This window comes from Coturnix japonica, chromosome 4 (assembly GCF_054131305.1).
Source record: "Coturnix japonica strain WE chromosome 4, WE-NBRP24, whole genome shotgun sequence".
Taxonomy (NCBI): domain Eukaryota; kingdom Metazoa; phylum Chordata; class Aves; order Galliformes; family Phasianidae; genus Coturnix; species Coturnix japonica.
Window position 1 is genome coordinate 52,615,531 of NC_140666.1, and position 19,187 is coordinate 52,634,717.

A 19,187-nucleotide genomic window follows, 5' to 3' on the forward strand; every position below is an offset into this window, starting at 1 on the left:
TGACCTGTGCTCAGGTGTTCCCTCAGCCCCAGGTTATCCCACAGGCAGCAAAGCTCAGGCAGCTTGGTGCTATGGCAGCCAAGAGAGAGGAAAGCACTGGAAATGAGAATGATCCCCTCCTCCACCTCCTCGTCCAACCTTGCATCATTTTCCCTTTAGCCTCCCTAGACGGGTTCATTACAATTCCCCTCCATTAATATGCAAATATGCCCTAAAGAAAAAGAGTGTGTGGATTTATGAACATGACTCCATTAACCCTTCCGCTGCTGCACTGCCCTTTGCTGATAGGAGGAACATTTCCCACCTGGAAAAGCTGCAGGAAAGAGAAATGCCCTGGAAAGAGACGAGCACTGTGGTGTACGAGGACCAGAGGGAGCTGAGACACTGCATGAAGCAGCAGCCCAGGACCCCATATGTCACCAGGGCCAGGAGCCTGGGGAGAGCCGTGGAGCCTGGGGCCACCTGGGGAATCACAACTCTGCATCTCTCTGAGCAGGAAAAGCACTGAGAAAGCCAAACAAATCAGTATCAATTGGCTGGCAAATTTACAGCCTGCCTCTAATTTGTTTTTTTGCCAGCATGGTGAGGCAAGGTGTAAATTCTTCTTCCTTAATTCGAGGTACATATTGACATTTAATCATCCAAATATATGCCTCTTTGACAATTCATTTCCCTCCAGCCTCCTTCCACAATCGCTTCTTCTGGCTGGGGCACTGCAAAAGGTGATTCTTTGAATCTGCTGGGAAGGAAATGAAGGAATCCGTCCCCCTTTCCCTCTCCCTTCTCTTTTCTCCCTCCTCCCTCTCCCTTTTCTCTCTCCTCTCTTCCCCCCTCCCTCACTGTTTGTTTTCCAGCAGGATATGTTTCACTTTGCACCATATGGATGTCCTTTGCTAGGAATACGAGCTTTCACACTCCGCCAAGGTTGCAAAGTCAGGAAATAAAGCTGTGCAGACTGTTCTCCCCCCTCCCTCCCCCTTTCCCCAAGCCCTCCCTTCCCCTTTCCTCAGGTAATTGCATTCCTTCTCTTTCACTGTGATTTCTGCCTCGCAAGCTTTTCTGATGGTTCTTGCTTGTCCCACTGCGGTGCCTCCACAGACAAAGTTAATTAACTAGATTTCCTCTCAAGCTAATTGCGGCAAGGGAGATTCCTGCGATGGCGGATCTCCATCAGACACCCATGCACGTGCACATATATCATTGCTCCGTCCTGAAATAGTATCTTCCATCGATGCTTGTGTGAACATTCAGATATAGGCAGCCCCAATTCCCCCCTCCTGTGCCAACGCTCCCTTTCTCTCCCATCTCGGTGTTGGGTTCAGCCGCATGGGAAAAACCAGGAATGGGTTCTGGCTCCAAGGACGTCTGCACCATGCCCTTGGTTAGGCAATGTCAGTACAAGGAAGAATGCCTGCTGAGGGTCTGCCTCTGCTCAGTAGGAAGAGATTTCTTCTTTCCATGTTTCTAATGCAGGTTGGGACCGGAGCAAACTGAGCTCCCATCCCTGCTCTATCAGTTAGCAGGCTCCACTATGTTTGTGCCATGGGGCAGCTATGGCTGCCCGCAGCTGGGTTGGGGTGGCTTGCTGGAGAAGGGCTGGCACAGCACATGAGAGCCATGGGCGGGCACACACAGAGCGGTAAACCTGGCAGAGAACACACTGTAAGTAAGAGGCAGCACTGGGCCATGGGGTTGGTATCAGTTTGAGGCTTCCAACACATGCAGTAGGCCGGGTTCATCCCAGGCAGGGATGCACTGCACCGTGTCATCTGCCCTGCCCGAACAAACAGCCACTGGCATGCAGGGGAGGGGCTGTCTGTCTGTCTGTCTGTCTGGGTGCTGCCCTCTATGGACTGGGCAGATGGGCTTGGAGAAACTGCGGGCCCTTCATTTGGTTCACTCCATTTCTAAGGCTGTAGATCAGCACACGGGCATCTTCAGATGCCCCCTGGAGCAGACAGCCGTGGCCTGGTAGTCTCCTTTCAGGAAGTGCCCCAGCCATGGCTTGAAATTGGGTTTTGCAGCATCGCTCTGGGGGGCGAGCAGCCTCAGATGGGGATTGTGAGCAAAATGGCTGCGTGGTGCCTGGGAGGTCCCCGCAGGGTCCTGGCCGTGCTTCCTGGACGGGCTGCCGCTTCACCGGCCGTTCCTGACGGGGAGGGGGGTGGTGGGTTGAAGTGCGGCAGCGGCAGAGCAGCGCTCAGGGGGAGCCTGGAGAGGGGAACGTGCCCGAGAGCAACACGCGCTAAAGGACAAAGGGAGAAGGAGCACGAGCATAAGCGCGCGTCCTGAGGTCGCTTGTACGTGTACGTGTGTATGTGTGTGTGGGTGACCCACCGAGGGGGGGGGACGAGGAGGGGGGCAGGAGGTGGGGGGGCAGGGGGGGGGGCCTCCCCCCGCTGTGAGCGCGGCTCCCCGCAGCGCCCGCCCTCCCGCCGCCTGTCCCCATTCACAAAAACGCGGCGAAGATGGCGGGCGGGCGGCGAGCCCTTTTTTGTGAATGGAGGCGGTGACGTCGGCCGCGCCCTTGCGCCGCCTTCCCTCCATTCATTCCCTCGGCTGGATGCAGAGGGGCGGGGCGGCGCGGCGGGTAGTAAAGGTTGGGGCGGCCCGGGGCGGAGAGCGGCCGGAGCAGGGAGCGGGGAAACGCGGCCCCGACATGGTGGCCCCCGAGGGGCTGCGGGAGATGGAGGGCAGCGCCCTGCGGCGCCTGGTGGGACGCGAGGAGGCGAGCGGCGGGCGCTGCCTGCTGCTGGACTGCCGGCCCTTCCTGGCGCACAGCGCCGGCCACATCCGCGGGGCGCTCAACGTGCGCTGCAACACCATCGTGAGGCGGAGGGCCAAGGGAGCCGTGAGCCTGGAGCAGATCCTGCCGGCCGAGGGCGAGGTGCGGGCGCGGCTGCGCGCCGGGCTGTACACCGCCGTGGTGCTGTACGACGAGCGCAGCCCCCGCGCCGAGGCCCTGCGGGACGACAGCACCGTGACCCTCGTGCTGCGCGCACTGCGCCGCGACATGGCGAGGGCCGACATCCGGCTGCTGGCAGGTAAACGGGGCAGGAACGACGGGGTGGGCGCCGGGATCCACGGGGAAGGAGGGAGGGACGAGCTCCGAGTGCGGCTCCGTCCCCGGGGCCGGTCGGGCCCTTCGCCGTGGGGAGCGCCCCGGGAGGACACTGCGATTGTGCCGCGGGAGCCGGTGCTGAGGGTCGGGGTGGGGGGTGTCAGGAGAAATTCCTTCTCCCGAAGAGCGGTGACGCATCGGCACGGGCTGCACGGGGAGGCGGTGCGGTCACCGGCCTCGGAGGGGTGCAAGAAACGTGGAGATGTGGCACTGAGCAACGCGGTCAGTGAGCACGGCGGGGATGGGCTGCGGGTTGGACTGGACGGTCTTAGGGATCTTTCTAACCTTAACGAGTCTGTTGTTTCGTGCTCTTTGCGTGGGAGGCTGTGAGCAAGCAGGGCTGCTGGGCTGGAGGGGCCCTGCGAGGTTCTGTAGAAGAAAAGGGTTCTCGCTGGGTTGGTTCTGACCCCCTGAGAGTGAATCTGTTCCATGAACACCAGCAGTGGTGAGAACGCGTGTGCGCAGAGCAGCAGACCATTAGGAGGCTCTCACGGATGGAGCAGGAGCGCAGCTGAGGGCTCATTGGGAACCTGCTTCGGGTGCTCAGCCATGAGCTGTCACTTTGTTGGGAGCTGAGTGCTTGGGAGGGACCTGGGCAGTCTGACTGTGAATGGCAGCCAGCCCATGGCAGGGCATTAGAACTGGATGGGTTCTGAGGTCCATTGCAACCTAAGCCATTCTGTGGTTCTGTGATGCCCATGTGGTTCTCAAGCAGGATTGTCTGGGGTTAGCAATCCCTTATTTCTGAGAGTGAAATCTCAGTTATTTTGAGGTATGGGCTCTTCGAGTCTCAGCCCTTACACCAGAAGCCTCCTGCTTGCTTACCTTAGAAATGTAGAAGTTCCTTCTCACTCCAGTTTGCAGGAGTCACACAAACCTGGCACTGTGTGTGTCCAAAGGCATATTTACTGGGTAGCACTTTGCTAAACTGCCCTTCAATTTGATGAGGAACATTGAAATCTTCCCTGTTGGAAGGGTCACTTTGCCTTTCCCAGGAGGAAGTTCATATTTCTACATGACCCTGGGCAGCTTTCCCATCTTATAGAATCACAGAACGGCTTAGATTGAAGGGAACCTTAAGGCTTCCAACTCACTGCTGTAGGCTGGTTGCCCCCCATCAGCGTAGGCTGTCCAGGACCCCATCCAGCCTGGCCCTAAGCACCTCTAGGGATGAGGCATCCACAGTTTGTGGTGGTGTGATGACCATGAAAGCGGGATCAGGGTGATGGGAATGTCTACCCAGCACATCTGTGTTCTGGGTGTTCCTCCACATTCAGCCAGCGAGACTGAAAAGGGCTTTCAGGTTCTGGAAATGCAGCCTCTGCAAACCGATCTTCTCGTGTGATGCACATTTACTGGTGTGTACATTTCCCTGCTGTAAGGGGCTGGAATTCTTCCTTGCGGAAGGGAAGAAAACCATAAAGGACGTTGAGATGCTGGATCGGTCTCCAGCTGCCAAGGGGCTCCTGGGGTGCCTTGTCAGATAAGCTTGCATCCACCTGAGAGCCAGAGTTCGCATTTCCATTGCTCTTGAGAACACCCAACCTTGTTTAGTGTCTACTTAGAGCTTAAGCTGGTGTAAGGAATGTGTCCTGCTGCATGTGCTCTGCCAGGCCCGGACGATGAGCACCAGTCCTGCACTTGGAATGAATCTTCAGCAGCTCTCCTGGGAGACAGGGCTCCATCTGGCTGGATTCATGGCAATAATGAAATCCCTGACTTGTGTTGGCTTTAAGGCTCTACATCAGCTGACAAGGATGTCAACCATGCTGATTTGATTTGAGTGAGGACAGGAAATTTGCCCAGAGGTGCTTATCTGCTGCCCTGGGAAGCAAACAGGTGGCAGCTCTGTTGGATCTTCCTCATGGGGAGGCACAAGGTCACACCTCTGACATCTCCTTGGCAGCTGCTCTTGGCAGCTGCAGTGAGCAACTCTTCTATAGGCACCCACCTCTGTCCAGCCCACCCTGTGTCCTTAGGAGGCAGGGACAGCTCTCTGCAGAGTGGCTTTGCTGTGGGTTAACATCCAGGGCCTCCTGTCTGTTGGTCTGCGGGCATTGGGACTGAGGGAACCTCTCTGCATTTTGTGTCTGAGAAAGTAGAGAATTGAACAGTCTGTAGTGCAGGAAGGCACTGGAGTTTCAGGTCACTGGTAACAAACCCTCTCTCCATTGCCTTAGACTACAATCTCAGCCTCAGCCTTAGTTTTTGACTGGCTATGTCCTGGAGCAGAGGATTTGGGTAGCTAGAAGCATTGGAGAGCTGTGGCCGATTCCCAGGGGCTCCCCACTTGCTGCCAGGAGCCTGGTTGCTCACCCCAGGGCAGCAGGCTGCTCTCCATCCCTGTAGCATCATCTAGTGGCCAAGGGCATGTCAGAATACCTTGGCTGCAGCTGTCCCGCAGCACTGTGAGCATGGCTGTAATGCTCCTCTCTTCTTACAGGAGGTTACGAGCGTTTTGCCTCAGAGTATCCTGAATTCTGTGCTAAAACCAAGACCCTGAGCAGCGTTTCGCCCCCCAGCAGCGCTGAGTCCCTGGATTTGGGCTTCAGTTCATGTGGGACCCCCCTTCATGACCAGGTAGGTCTACCTTATAACATGGCCTTCCTGCTGCCCCCTCCCTGAGGCTCACTCGGGCCTGTGAAGTCATCCAGTCCTGTGCTCATAACTGCCTTATTCTCCATCTTAGGGTGGCCCTGTGGAAATCCTTCCGTTCCTCTACCTTGGCAGCGCCTACCACGCAGCCCGGCGGGACATGCTGGATGCACTGGGCATCACAGCCCTGCTGAACGTCTCATCTGACTGCCCCAACCACTTCGAGGGGCACTACCAGTACAAGTGCATCCCTGTGGAAGACAACCACAAAGCCGACATAAGCTCCTGGTTCATGGAGGCAATTGAGTACATCGGTGAGTGCCCATTTGGAGAAGCTAGGCTGTAGCTTGCACCCAGCTGGAGGAGGCCGTGAGGTAGGCTCCAAGGCTTGGAGCTTTAAGCTCCATCTGTGGAGGTGCTCAAGGCCACGGTGAATAAGCTTTGGGCTGCCTGATGTGGGTGGCATCTATCCCGTGGCAGGGGGTTGGGCACAGGTGGACTCTAAGGTCCCCTCCAACCCAGATCATGCATGGGTGTGATGTCAGCTATCATCTGGCGAGTCAGCCAGGGGCTGGGCCGTGTTGGAAGGGTGCAGGTCTCACGTGTTGCTCTCTGTTGCCCTCTAGACTCGGTGAAAGAGTGCTGCGGCAGAGTCCTTGTCCACTGCCAGGCCGGTATCTCCCGCTCGGCCACCATCTGCCTGGCCTACCTGATGATGAAGAAGCGCGTCAAGCTGGAAGAGGCCTTCGAGTTTGTCAAGCAGTGCCGGAGCATCATCTCTCCTAACTTCAGCTTCATGGGGCAGCTGCTGCAGTTTGAATCGCAGGTCTTGGCCACCTCGTGTGCAGTGGAAGCTGCCAGCCCCTCAGGGACACTGCGGGAGCGGGGCAAGGCCACCTCTACCCCTACCTCCCAGTTTGTCTTCAGCTTCCCTGTCTCCGTTGGTGTCCATGCCACCCCCAGCAGCCTCCCATACCTGCACAGCCCCATCACCACGTCACCCAGCTGTTAGCTTGGGGCTAAGGCCAACCAGGCAGGTAGCACAGAGGGGCGCAGAGCCCCGGGATGTTAAGCAATAGTGCCGGACACTGCCATTGACCCTGGACTCGATGTCTTTTTCGTAGAGCAATTTCTTACCTCATCTCGTACTTCTTTTTTTTTTTTTTTTCCACGATTTATGTTGTGAAAGCCACAAACCCTGATGTTGTCCAGGCTCTGTTTTGGGGGAGGAAAAAATAGTGTACTGGGTTTCCTGAAGTGCCTGGTCCGCATCTCTTCCCACCTCTACTTTATCATCTTGTTTTTTAGGAGAAAAAAAAAACACCAAACAACCCAACATCTCCCCTTCCATCCTGTTTCTGTCCCCAGTTCTTTTGGGTGTTGACTTGGGTTGAAAAGGGAGCATAAGCTTATTTCTGTTGCACAGCACTTTCCCCCTTCGCACAGAGGGACACTGGTGTGTGCGGTAGGTGCTGCGTACCTGAGCCAGTTGCAGTGACCAGCAATGCTGCAGCAGGGCTTTGAGGTGATGGCAGGGAGCTCCAGGTCACCTGCTGTGCTGGCTCCTGGGGGGACAGCAGCCTCTGGCTGGGAAGCAGCATGGGTGGAGAGATGCAATCCTAAGTGATGCTTGTGTGTGTGCGTGTGTGTATGTCACTGTGTCTCTAAGTCTCCTCAGTTCCCATAAAACTTGTGCCAAACCTCCCGTAGTTTAAAGAAGAGAAATGAGGGGTAAGGGCAGCGATACAGGCTGCTGATTACTCTTGACCTGTTCCCTCCCTACCATCCTATAGCTGCTCTTCCCAAAGAAGCAGGGTAGGACAGGGCTGGACTGTGATGCGGAGGGGAGCAGCGGGGGAAGAAGAGGTGCAGAGGTGTTCTCCATCTCACTTTCTGCCCTCCAGGACCAGTGCCTGCCCTGCCCCTACCTGGGCTCTGCAGAGCATTCACCCACCAGCGCTGGGCTGCGAGGTCCCACACACCCAGGTACCTGCACTGCAGCCTTAGGCTGAAGCCCAGAAAATGCCTCATCTCCAATCCCCGTGTAGCTTTAACCTCTCTCCATCTTCCCAGCCCGCACCAATACAAAATGCCTGTGTGGCTGATGTACATATGTATGGTTTTTTGTTCCTTTTATTTTTATTTTTTAGAAATCAACTTTTTATTTATTGCCCGAGGGAGAAAAAAAATTGTTTGGAGAAAATAATAATAAAACACTTTTCAACAGTTGTGGCTGAGATCGGGTTTGTCTCAGGGCCCAGAGAATCACAGAAAGGCAGATTGGGTTGGAAGGAACCTCAAAGCCCTCCCCAGTTCTGCCGTAGGCTGGTTGTCCCCCCTATGACATCAGGCTGCCCAGGGCCTTGAGCACCTCCATGGATGGGGGCCATCCCCAGAGCTTCCCCCCCAACAACGGGTATTGAGGTGCTGCAAACACTCAGCTTTTACAGAGCAACTGTTAAAAATGTTTTTATTGAATTTTAAACTATTACAAGTATTGCAGATCAGACATTTAGCCAAGCACATTTATAGATCAAACTTGGTTGTTACAACAACGTTACCTTAAAGTCCACCATGTAGATAGGCTGAGAACCTGCCCATCGTCTTCGTTTAGAGAGAGGGTAAAGGAGGAAATAAATAAATGCTATCCCAGCTCCAGGTGGTCAGCCACCAAGAGAGGAACAAAGGACTAGCTGTGAAGACAGGTTATATAAAAGTCTAAAAACTCAACCCCAAGTACATCGCCATGTGGGGTGGCAGAGCAAGCAATCAGAAACGGGGGTGCACAAGCTCACAGGACTGTGGCACAGAGAGATCCCCACTTCAATTTCCAAAGCTGAAGCAAGTTCCGCAGATGTTAAGAAGAAACAGTGCCAGAATTACCTTTGTAATACAGTTACTTTAATCAAACTACATTAGTCATCAGCACGACGGAACCGACGCTAAAAATCGCCACCAATAGGCTCAGGATGACAGAACTAGATAGAACAAAACCAGCCTAATACAGCCTGATGGGCGCGTGTGTTCATTTCACCACCACACATGGGCTCCTCTTGCTTCCTGCTGACTCACTCCCCTTCTTTCAGCAGCGCTCACAAGCACTGTCCTGACCCCCTACAGACTGCAGGCAATGAGCTCTCACCTGTACCCAAGGCACCTCTGACCATCGGCAGGTTTCCAGCCTGCAGGTTCCCACATCAGTTGGTACCTAGGGCTAAACTGAATCTGTACTTCCACCCTGTCCTACCCAGGAGGGCGGCAGCTTAGCTTGAAATGACTGAAACACACACCAGGCACATATTCTTTTTGCTATCAGTTACATTTTCTAGGGTCAGGAAGCATGGGAACGGTGAAATTCCATGAAGAACAAATTCACATACTTCCTGATTTCTGGACAGCCAGAACCTCCCGCGGGGTTCAGACCTGGTGAAGCGCTGCTCTGTCTGCCCACTGAGGCCCCATCACAGCTGTTATAAAGCTCTAAGGGTAAAAGGCACCAGGGTCAGGACCACCTGCCACCCCCACCCCTGCAGGCACCGCATTAATCCCACAGGGAATGGCTCTGCCTGGAGCCACTGGGAGGTGCCAGGCTTCTTCCAAACCTGGCTTAGCCCGGCAGCTTCCCGCATCCTCACTTTTATCATACCTCTGTTGGTGACGCAGTACTGCAGACAAATGTCCCATCACCAGGGGACAGCCCTGCTCAGGATGAGGCACCCTGCCACATCTATTCCCTGGAACTAGGAGCTCTTACATCAACTCCCTCAGCTAAAGCAGAAGCAACCCTGCCGCAAACAAAACAGTGCCGGTAGCAGCTCAACCACCATCAGCTCTTCCATAGGTTATAGACACTGATGGGCAGATCCTCACCTTGTTTTCAGCCACAGGAGGAGCCACACACACAAACGACATCAGCCAGCAGAGGCACACGCTGGTCTGCACAGCCCACCAGGCCACGGTGTCCCTCTGTGCTGGCCACAAATGGGCATGGGACCGTTACAAGACAAAAGCCACTGGAAAATGATTTCTTCACACAGCACCTTTACTCTGCACAGAACATCAGATATGTAACATGGGCAGTTCCAAGATACCAAACAGTGTTTTTTGTACTCCAGAACTTCACAGCTCCAGATTTTGTTCCATTAGCACACAGAAAACAACAAGCGAGAACAAAATCTGGTGCAGGCCCTGGTGGGGTTTTGTTTTTAGGTTTGTTCTTGTTTTTCAAAGATGTAAAGCTTTCAACTTCCACACCCACATTAACCATTTTGCTCATCTACGCAGCACAATTCATTTCTTTTAATCACTGAAATCTATGTCTAATGGGGATGGTGAGCCACACTCATTCTCATCGCTATCTGAAACCCTAGTGTAGATAGGCACATCCCCCACTCCATTCTTAACTAAATTAAAACCAAACCTCAAACTTAAATGATGAATACAAAACTTCAAAGCCTAGTGGTGATCTCTGCAATCCTAACACTACTAAACAAGTAGCCAAAATACAAGCATCCGACTGTGTCAATGACGTCTGATTAAAAGGACAACTAGGCCAGAGCCTGGCTTGGACTGCGAAGCTGATTATTACATCAGGTCACAAAATGAAGTGAAAACCATAGATCCAGTGCCAGCTCGAGAGAAATAAAACCCAAAGCTCAAGATCTGCTGCAGTATTGCTATTCCTAAGGTTTTCTTTATAGATATTACAAAGAGTGGATGTGCAGGCAGCCAGACCGCATCAGATGACTGATTTTACAGTGGGTGCAGTTCCTCCAGGAGGATGACCTGCTTCAACACTAAAGCCTTAATGCTAAAAATGAGATTTCTGTGTCTTAAAGCTGAAAGTGAAGACTCCGTTTAGTCCAAACACCCCGAGCAAACCCCATTGGCAGGGAGCACGTTTTAATAAACTAAAAGCATGCTATTCTGCCGTTCCCTCGCTTAAAGGGTGTTAAAGCTGGAATGCATGAACTGGATCATCAGTTATTCAGAAGCGCTGGTCGATAGGGGAATGGACAGCCTGTTCAAAGGAACGTTTTACCTCCAGCCATTATATGCTCGGTGCTGGAAAACATCTCACAGTGATGGTTTAAAAACGAAACCAGAACAACTAATAAGGGCTTGATTTTCAGCCTCCTCTGAAGTTGTAAAAACAACCCCCTCCCTCCAAAAAAAGAAATTAATTCCTACTCTTGTTAAATCTCTACTGTTCATGAGGGAGACTTCAGAATTAGTCTGATGCTGTGCTATGCAATGCTGAAATATAACTTCCTCCTACCCAGCAAAATAGATCCGGGAACTTGCATGGAAGGGGGTTGGGGTGGGTACATCCCAGCTCTGTTCTCTGGTAAACCTGCCAGCAAATCCACTTCCCAACTGATCTTATTAAAGTTTTCCTCATAAAGATGTAAAACCCATATTTTAAAAAATTACTTTTGTAAACCACTTAAAGCTGTTGGACAACCATGATGTCAAACAGATGTGACACCAAACTGCTGTAACACATTCTCCCTTACCAGTTTGAAAACCACCTTCTGTGTCTCATAATACAGAGGGATGCGACCCAGATACATCCTTGCATGTGTGGTCTTCTGACTTGTCAGCTGTCTCCCAGCAAAACCGTATGCCACTGTAAGGGGAGAACGTTTCACAAGCTGCATGCGCTTGATAGCAGCCTTGTAAAATGTTCTTTTAGAGATATCAGTAGAGGGCACTGACCTGCTGTATTCAGCACAAGAGTCGGTTTGACACTTCTGCTGGGTTTCCCCAGAAAACTCACACAGACAACGCAGCAAACCGAAACGGGATTTGTTTCCACTCTAAAGTAACACTCACAGATTAGTATCGTTTGCTCAGAGGTGTGCGAAGAAACCCCCTATCTTGAAGAACTGGACGTAGCCCCTTCTCAGATGAATCTCATATTGCATTGTTAATGGTTTTAGTCAACTTGACTTTGTGCAAAATACCTTTAAGTAGGTTCTGGCTAAACTCCAGAATACAAAAGGAAAATAAATAATTGTCTGAGACTTTCTGAAAAGATAAATTGAATGCTGCATGCTGGAAGGAAAATTATGGACTTAATGCAGTTTATCTGCAAATAAAGTAAGCAGAACAGTAGTGTCTGAAATTTTAACAAGTGAGATGGCCTTGATAAAGATTTGTTTGCACAATGTTCCCAAAGTCTAGATCAAAACAACATTATTTTGCACATGGTAATGGTAGAGACTAGGAGCCTGAGATGCATTATTAAAAGGCAGTCTCTTGTAAACCTTCCTCAAAAGGAACGATAGCAGTTGAGTATGCAAGAGTTACTCATATCGTATTCATCAAGACAGCAATGCTCTATAAAAGACATACAGCGTATTTCCAGATTAAGAATTTTATATGATACTGATATCCTGAACACATTTCCACCCAGTCCAAGATTGAAGTCACATCCTTCTTCGCTGCTCTGTAGCTACTAGGTCTTTTGCTCTGCTGCTGTTCCTGTCTGCGAGGGAGCTTCTGGTTTCACAATCTGGTACGTAATAAGATATTCTGGATATGCCTAAAAGTCAAGAAAAAGAAACCATTTAACAGGAGGGGTACACTCAATAACTTCACATTTTGGATTTCAAACAACGACCAGGAAGGACAGAGCAAGAATCAGCTCTGTGTTCAAAGAGTGCAAGTGTTAGGATACAAAGCACATATTTTCTGCTCTGAGGATAATTAAGCAGAAGAACAAGCTACCGAGAGAGATTCTGAAACATCAATCTCTTTCAAGTCCTACCTGGTCAGAGCCCTCAGCAATCTGGTGTGCAAGCAAGGCTGAACGAGGGGTTGTTTTAGATGACTGCCCAAGATTCTTTCCAACTTGAATTTATTTTGTAATCTCTGAATCATCCAGGGCAGTGAGCAAACCAGTCTTCTAGGCTAAGAACCTCCACTGAGTTACTCAGAATAAAAATCATCTCTTGAAGACTGCTGTGCTACTTCTGCTGCCATACGGGGAGACAGGGACATTGCCACAGCTGGGAATCCACAGGTAAAAAGCTGAGAATACTCACAATCTATAAAGCCCCAGAAACGTATGCGTTCTTGTTACTGCAGTAATGTCAGTTAAACGCAGTGGGAGAAACAGCACATACTCAAACTACATCTCTTAAAAGGCTCTTCTCAGTGCTGCAGAAGAAGAATGAGGCCATTTTCCACATCGTAGATCAGAGAAACTCAGTGGAAAGGAGTAGCAATTCCTGCCTCAATACAGTTTACAGCTTACATTTAAGTGAAAAAAAGCTAAGACAGCACACCTGGAGTGGAAATAATTTATAGCCCTTCTGAAACTCCAAGCTCTGCTGGTCATCACTAGCCACCTACCTGTTCTCCTCTATAGATAACATATTCAGCATATGCAAGTCCATTCACACTTGGCCTGCCAATAACTGAATGGTGTCCTGGAGGGGCATGCGCCATCTTCATGGTACTAAACTGAAGAAAGGATTTTCCAAGGGTCACTCTACAGAAAAGCATTTGTCTGAAAAGAGAAACACCGTGTTAACATATCTGAGAGACATAAGCTTCCGGGATGATTTCAGACTTCTGTTTCTTACAATTAATTTCTCATAGGTTTTTGGAGAAACAGTTATAGAAACCAAGTCTAAGGCTGTGTCTAAAAATTCTTGCTTGACATTCAGAAAGGAAAACACATGCTTTGTTTAGCTGTTGCATGGAGGCTGGCTCTTGTTCATTTCCTATAAAGCTGATGTATGAAGCCGTATGAACACTCTGTGTGTTCCAACCAGCAGAGTGAGTGTCAAAGCATGAAAAGCACACCGATCTACTTCAGTACAAAACAAAGCTGTGATTAAGTCTTGCTCACTACCTCCAAAATTATGTGGTCTGTAGAATCAAACTGTATTGCTGATCACCACTTTGCAGTGCAGTTTCATTCTAAGATTACCTGGAGTTTAATTGCTTTTCTGCCTGACTCTCCATTTTCAAACTTGCCATTTTAAGTCTCTTTCCTGAGTCACCACTCACTTTGATTTATACTCACTTTGACCTTTCTGTGGGACTCACATTTATGTCCGTTTCTGTTCAGCCCCGACAAATGGAAAAGTGCATTTTCCCCACCGTGACCAAACTTAAGTGGCTATTCTTTCCCCACAATTCATCCTGTGCCAAGGTCATAAAAACCAGGACAGCTGGAGTTACCTACAGGGATCTCTGGTGGAGACATACCTGTGGCAAATGTAACAGGACCTGTCTTTGTGTGTGGGACAGCCTGTTCCTCCTCCTATCCCATACACATATTGGTTGCTCTTCGAAGAGTTCTCTGCAAAGTAAATTCCAGCTCCAAACATTCCTCCAATGTATGCATGTCTTTCATCAAATCCTTTGTGAATGATAGCATTAATAAAAGGAGACCCTAGAAAAGACAAAAGGTTGTGTTATCATGCAGTTGTTAAGACCTGTATTAATTCTGGGCTTTATGTCAAGAGGAGGTTTTTCTGCCTCAGATAGATCATTGAATACCACAGAGTGTGCTCAGTCAGCTGGAAGGGGGCGATACCCAGCAGGATGCAGTGATGTGTGGGATTTATCATTCTATACCAAGATCCCACGTGTGACTCAGATCTTACTCAGTTACAGATCTCAATAAGTGGCCTTCCCACCCCCTCCTCACATTTCAGCACAATTTATTTTGTCAGTGCACACTTTCTTCAGTAGTTGGTACTCTCCAACAAAGGGCAAATTTATCAGGGCAATCAAACCCTAAAACCATTTCCTTCACAGGATTAGAGAAGGTGCTAGGGAAGGATTAATTTGCATTAGATAGTTGTCCTTTGCAGGCACTTCTGGATGCTTCTGGAGAACATCTTGCTTAAACTCATGGTGAGTTTTGATTCCTTTCCCTCATGATTGCATGAAGTGCCATGGAAAAATGCTTTTTACTATGTGCTGCTCCCATCTTTCAGAGGATAACTTGTATTTCTCACAGCAGTGTATAGCTCTCCCAAAAGTTAGCATCAGTTTTAATGGCAATGACTGAGATACAGCATTTTGTAAACATATTTTGTATCTAGTGGAGCTTTACAGATTGCATAGAATACCTTCACCACCCCCACACCCATGCATTTTTAGCACAGAAAAAAAATTACTGTACAGGATGGTGAAAACAACCTCACTAACACTGCCTGTGGGTTCCTATTTGCTTCTGGTTTCCTTATTTATTTTTTTTAATACCAGTACATACAAATAGTTATCACTTTGTTACCATGAAATAACATGCGCTCATTGTGATGGTTATGATTCTCTTCCGAGACCTCCTTCTGCCTGTGACAGAATCTCTCCCGCAACTTCTTATTCACAACCTTCTGAATCTGCAATGGAACAACAAGCATTAAGTATGCAACTCAAAATAAGTGAAATATGGTTTCAAAAAGGTTTGTAGAAATTCTACAGAGAAGCACAGCAAGACAAACAAATGGTAAAAAAAAAAAACAACCTCAAACCAAATAACATGCCCCTTCTGAATATATCGTTGCACCAAGTCTACAGCATATGCTTCAAGATGTTCACATATATTGTGAATTATAGCTTAAGTTCTCAGGTTTAAGGCAGTCTTTCAGGCTTCAGCCCTCAGAGTAGATAATACCATCAAGAACCATCAAGACTGTCTGAAACTCCTTCCCTCCCCTGCTTTGGCTGCTCTTGAACAGGCCTAGCTTTCTAAAGGTTTAGGTTTAATGTTCACTATGTGGTTGGTGGCAACTCTGCCCATGGCAAGGAGTTGGAACTGGATGGGTTTTAAAGACCTTCCCAACCCAAACCACTCCATGTCTTCTTTAGACTCCTTTAACAGCACAAGTGGACACTTCTTCCTCACTCCATATGCCAAGCACACAGTTTAATTTTAGTACTCTGTGCTTGCTGTAACTCTGTAATTGATTATCATACCAACAAAGAACTCTAAGTTTAAAAGGTTGATCTATTAAAATCAATTTTGTGTGCTTGCATAAGTACCAACTTATTTTACTACAAAGAACTACAAGGCTTTGAAACTTACCCTGATGACATTGTACCTGTTGAAGATCCCACCAGCATTTCCACCATCTCTATGCTCCCGGATTGTACTTTGCATCTACACATAAATGAACACAACTGAATGCTCAGCACATAAAACTTGTTAGCAAGGAAAAGTAATCATGCAGTATCTGTCTTAATACATCACAGACAGCAGTAGAATCTGGGATGAAAATTAACTAAAAGGTGCCAAAAAACCCTCAATTTTAAATGGAGATACATACTTTTATTCTGGCACCCAACACGCTATTGAGCTCTACAATGCTGTCTGAGAAACTGAATGTTGCAGTTCCTCAATCTTATAATAAAAACCTACAAAGGGAAGAGAATTGGCACCCGCTATCAAAATTAGACTATTGGAAGACCCGCTTTAGATTAGAAAAAAATTAAAAAGTAACTCAAAGAAAAAGATCATTTTGAAGTAATAACAAATGCATTTATAATGACTACAGCCTGTATTTCTTAGTGACATGAAAATGCTTACACTAAGTTTTCTTATGGCATTAAAAGCTTCTAAGAATTTCAACAAATTAACCCATTTTCCTTATAACCACAGCACCAATATTTAGTAACAACTCAGATAAGCATCCCAATTTAGTAAACAAGTGACTCTTTCTTTCAGACATGGCTGCACAAAAAATCTGCACAAACTCCAGTTTGTAGAGTTACTAATAAAAAATATTCCAGGATACTGGCAGCAATCCTGAGTACCAGGACTCTCTGTGCTACAAAGTAACATCCCTACACAAGCAACTGAATGAACAATGAAGTCTTCATTTAAACTGTAACTCTTCAGAAAGTCTCTTTCTTCTTAAGCTTTTCCTTTCAAAATGGTAACTGCTTGTAGTTGACTCAAATAAAAGAGCATGTGTGTGTGGGAGGTAAAATTACAGTCATCTCTGCTTATCCAAGAGTTGCTTTATCTAGGTTACAGATTAACTAAGCCACTGAGACAAGAGAAAACAAGCTGGTTCACATGCAGAAACAGCCTGAGCAAAGAGAATGCCTACAGACTTGTAAAGCCTTGATCTCCCAGTCTCCACACACAGCTTTTGCCTTTCTCAGGTGTGCCTTTCTCTGATAAGCTCTGTAAGCCCTAGCTATGAGATGACCTCCAGAACACAATGCCAGCAAGACAAAATTAGGTCAGCAGGGAGTGAGAAACAAAATCATGTGTTTAAAGAAAAAAAACTGGCAGGAAACAGCAAATAAAATAAAATATAATATATATTATATATATATCATCTTCAGTATAAACTGAAACTAATTAATGCCCTAAACTCCACATCAGATCTTTCCAATTCACCAATGCATGTTTTATCACTTTAGCATGTGTTGCAAGATTTAGCTCTAAGGATTAGGTGATGAGGGAAATGCACCACCACCAAACAAGCTAATTGCAATACCTCTTCTTCAACGGACTGATACTCCTTATCGTCAGGTGCAAGGTCAAGCAGAATAGTCCCCTGACTCACGCAGTGGAAAGTTAAATAAGGATTGGTACCTACAAAGGGAAGGGAATAAAGAAGTTTAAAAAAAAAAAAAAAAATCAACTGGAGAAAATAAAGCCAGCCTTGTTTTTATTAAACACTGCAATTTTTCTGCTTATATAACACCAGCAGGAAACACAACATAAACACAAGGTATAAAAATAACCTTAAAAAGATGAAGTACTTTCTTTGGCAGCAGGGTCTTCAGAGAGAGGAGAAAAACACAGGTATGACAACTATTTTTTATGGTTTGTCCTTTAAGAGAAGGACCCAAGTGGCATGGGACAGCAAAGAGCTCCATCAGGCCTTCACGCTTCAGGATACAGCTAGCCTCTATGTAGGGCAAATCAACCCAAGAGCTCCCCTCTCCCTGGTCAAACAGAACCCCTGTAAATGGGCAACAGCTTCCACAGGTTCCTGGGGTTATCCGTTCTCTGGAAAGATGAGCAGTCACTCAGTCCTGTATCAACACAATATATTCCTTACCTGTCACAAGCCACCAAACCATCAGCGAGCATGTTTTCCAAACAATCACACTCTTTCAATTGCTGGTATCAATGCCTACGTTTACATCGTGTTCTGTGTTACTCAAGACTAACAAGTAAAAACATCATATTTACCTTGCTGGCCTCCTAGAAGTCTCTCCACACCTTTTATCAATTTGTGCCGGTGGCCATAGGCATTAATCCCTATTTCTTTAAGCTCCTCATGTCCCATGTCTGCCAACACATCTAGGGTTATCTGGAAAGGTGAAAAACCACAACAATCACCAAACAAATATGGCCTGAGATACATCAGTTCAGAAAATGGATTGTATTCATGCTACAACCAAGTGAACACATATTTTGTTTTACCATATTCTTAACTGCTGCCACCTGCTGGCACGTCCCTCCCTCACACAGGACCATGCCCAGCTGCTACAGCTGGGGCTGCTTAGAACTTCTTTCACAGCAATTAACAAGAGCTCATTCTTGTTACAATCATATTTATTTCTGTAGAAGGAGGATGCACGGAAAAGCTGGGACAAGTCAAAGCATGGGTGTGGAGAGTGTTTATGCAGAATGGCTTCATGAGAAAGGACATGAAGAGATTCCACTAGTTAAATTGTAAAAGAATGAATGTGATTAAAGACAAAGACGGTTTATCCTAGGGACGGTCACGGGCTAAGCAGCTGTGGAGAAATCAGTATGTGAAAAGACAGGGTATGTAGCTAAAGATGAAATATGTATCTAGGAGCAAGGACGGCCTGAGGGAAAAGCAAGTTGTGTAGCAAGGTGTAGACAAAGCTGCAAAGAAAAAGTATCTATAAGACTAACCACAAAGGTCAGATGAAGTAATGTCTAATTCACCAATCCTGAGCTTTACTTTTGCAATATGCATGAACTTATTACTGATTGTATAAATGAGATGCTGTAACACCTAATAAACGAGGCTTGTTGACCATGATAGCATGAGACTTGTCTCCCGCGGTTACTTCCAACAAATGGTGACCCCGACGTGATAAGGAAAAAAGGGCGCCACGGGTGAAGAACTGCGTTGGGTTCGGGTCCGGATTTCACAGCCCGACGGACGACGAAAAGAGCTAAAATTGGAGCTCCGCGTCTCGAGCGACCACGACAGGTGGGCTCGACCGACACGTGCTGCCGAAGCCTGGAGGGCTGCAACGGTACCGACGTGAGTAAAAATGGACAGGCAAGCAGCATATGATTTATTTTCCGCTTTTCTTAAGCGGAGACAGTTTAAGGGGATAGACTTGGCAAAGGAACTCCCTAAGTTATTAGTGTATGGGTATGCTAAAGGGTTATTTCAGAATCCGCATTTAGTGCATGATCTTGCTGAGTGGCGTAAATTTGGAGATGCAATTTTTCAGGGAATGATAGATGGGGAGAAAATGGCTAAAAAATGCGGGAAGT

The 19,187-nt window shown here is 48.1% G+C and overlaps 2 protein-coding genes across 5 annotated transcripts in view; one reads left to right on the plus strand and one right to left on the minus strand.

Moving 5' to 3' along the window:
* Nucleotides 1-2,617: 2,617 nt before the first annotated feature.
* DUSP4 (dual specificity phosphatase 4) lies at nucleotides 2,618-7,942 on the plus strand. The gene is made up of 4 exons (XM_015861651.3): nucleotides 2,618-3,044; nucleotides 5,565-5,701; nucleotides 5,811-6,030; nucleotides 6,343-7,942. Exons 1-4 carry the CDS (start codon nucleotides 2,660-2,662, stop codon nucleotides 6,726-6,728), a joined length of 1,128 nt encoding a protein of 375 aa, XP_015717137.2. The 5' UTR covers nucleotides 2,618-2,659; the 3' UTR covers nucleotides 6,729-7,942.
* A 227-nt stretch (nucleotides 7,943-8,169) lies between these two features.
* Nucleotides 8,170-19,187, minus strand: part of TNKS (tankyrase) — a 101,324-nt gene continuing 90,306 nt past the window's right edge. For all 4 annotated transcript variants that reach the window (XM_085546804.1, XM_015861652.3, XM_085546808.1 and 1 more), the window contains 7 exons: nucleotides 17,895-18,015; nucleotides 17,191-17,288; nucleotides 15,768-15,842; nucleotides 14,976-15,081; nucleotides 13,940-14,126; nucleotides 13,076-13,232; nucleotides 8,170-12,263 (listed from right to left, as the gene is read on the minus strand). In XM_085546804.1, coding sequence (XP_085402930.1) covers nucleotides 12,177-12,263; nucleotides 13,076-13,232; nucleotides 13,940-14,126; nucleotides 14,976-15,081; nucleotides 15,768-15,842; nucleotides 17,191-17,288; nucleotides 17,895-18,015 — 831 coding nt within the window. In that variant the 3' untranslated portion in view covers nucleotides 8,170-12,176. The remainder of the gene's footprint in view (nucleotides 12,264-13,075; nucleotides 13,233-13,939; nucleotides 14,127-14,975; nucleotides 15,082-15,767; nucleotides 15,843-17,190; nucleotides 17,289-17,894; nucleotides 18,016-19,187) is intronic.

Coding starts and splice junctions, on each gene's coding strand:
- DUSP4 (XM_015861651.3), top strand. CDS start 2,660: ATGGTGGCCCCCGAGGGGCTGCGGGAGATGGAGGGCAGCGCCCTGCGG. Junction 5,702..5,810: donor GGACCCCCCTTCATGACCAG/GTAGGTCTACCT, acceptor TCTCCATCTTAG/GGTGGCCCTGTGGAAATCCT. Junction 6,031..6,342: donor GGAGGCAATTGAGTACATCG/GTGAGTGCCCAT, acceptor GTTGCCCTCTAG/ACTCGGTGAAAGAGTGCTGC.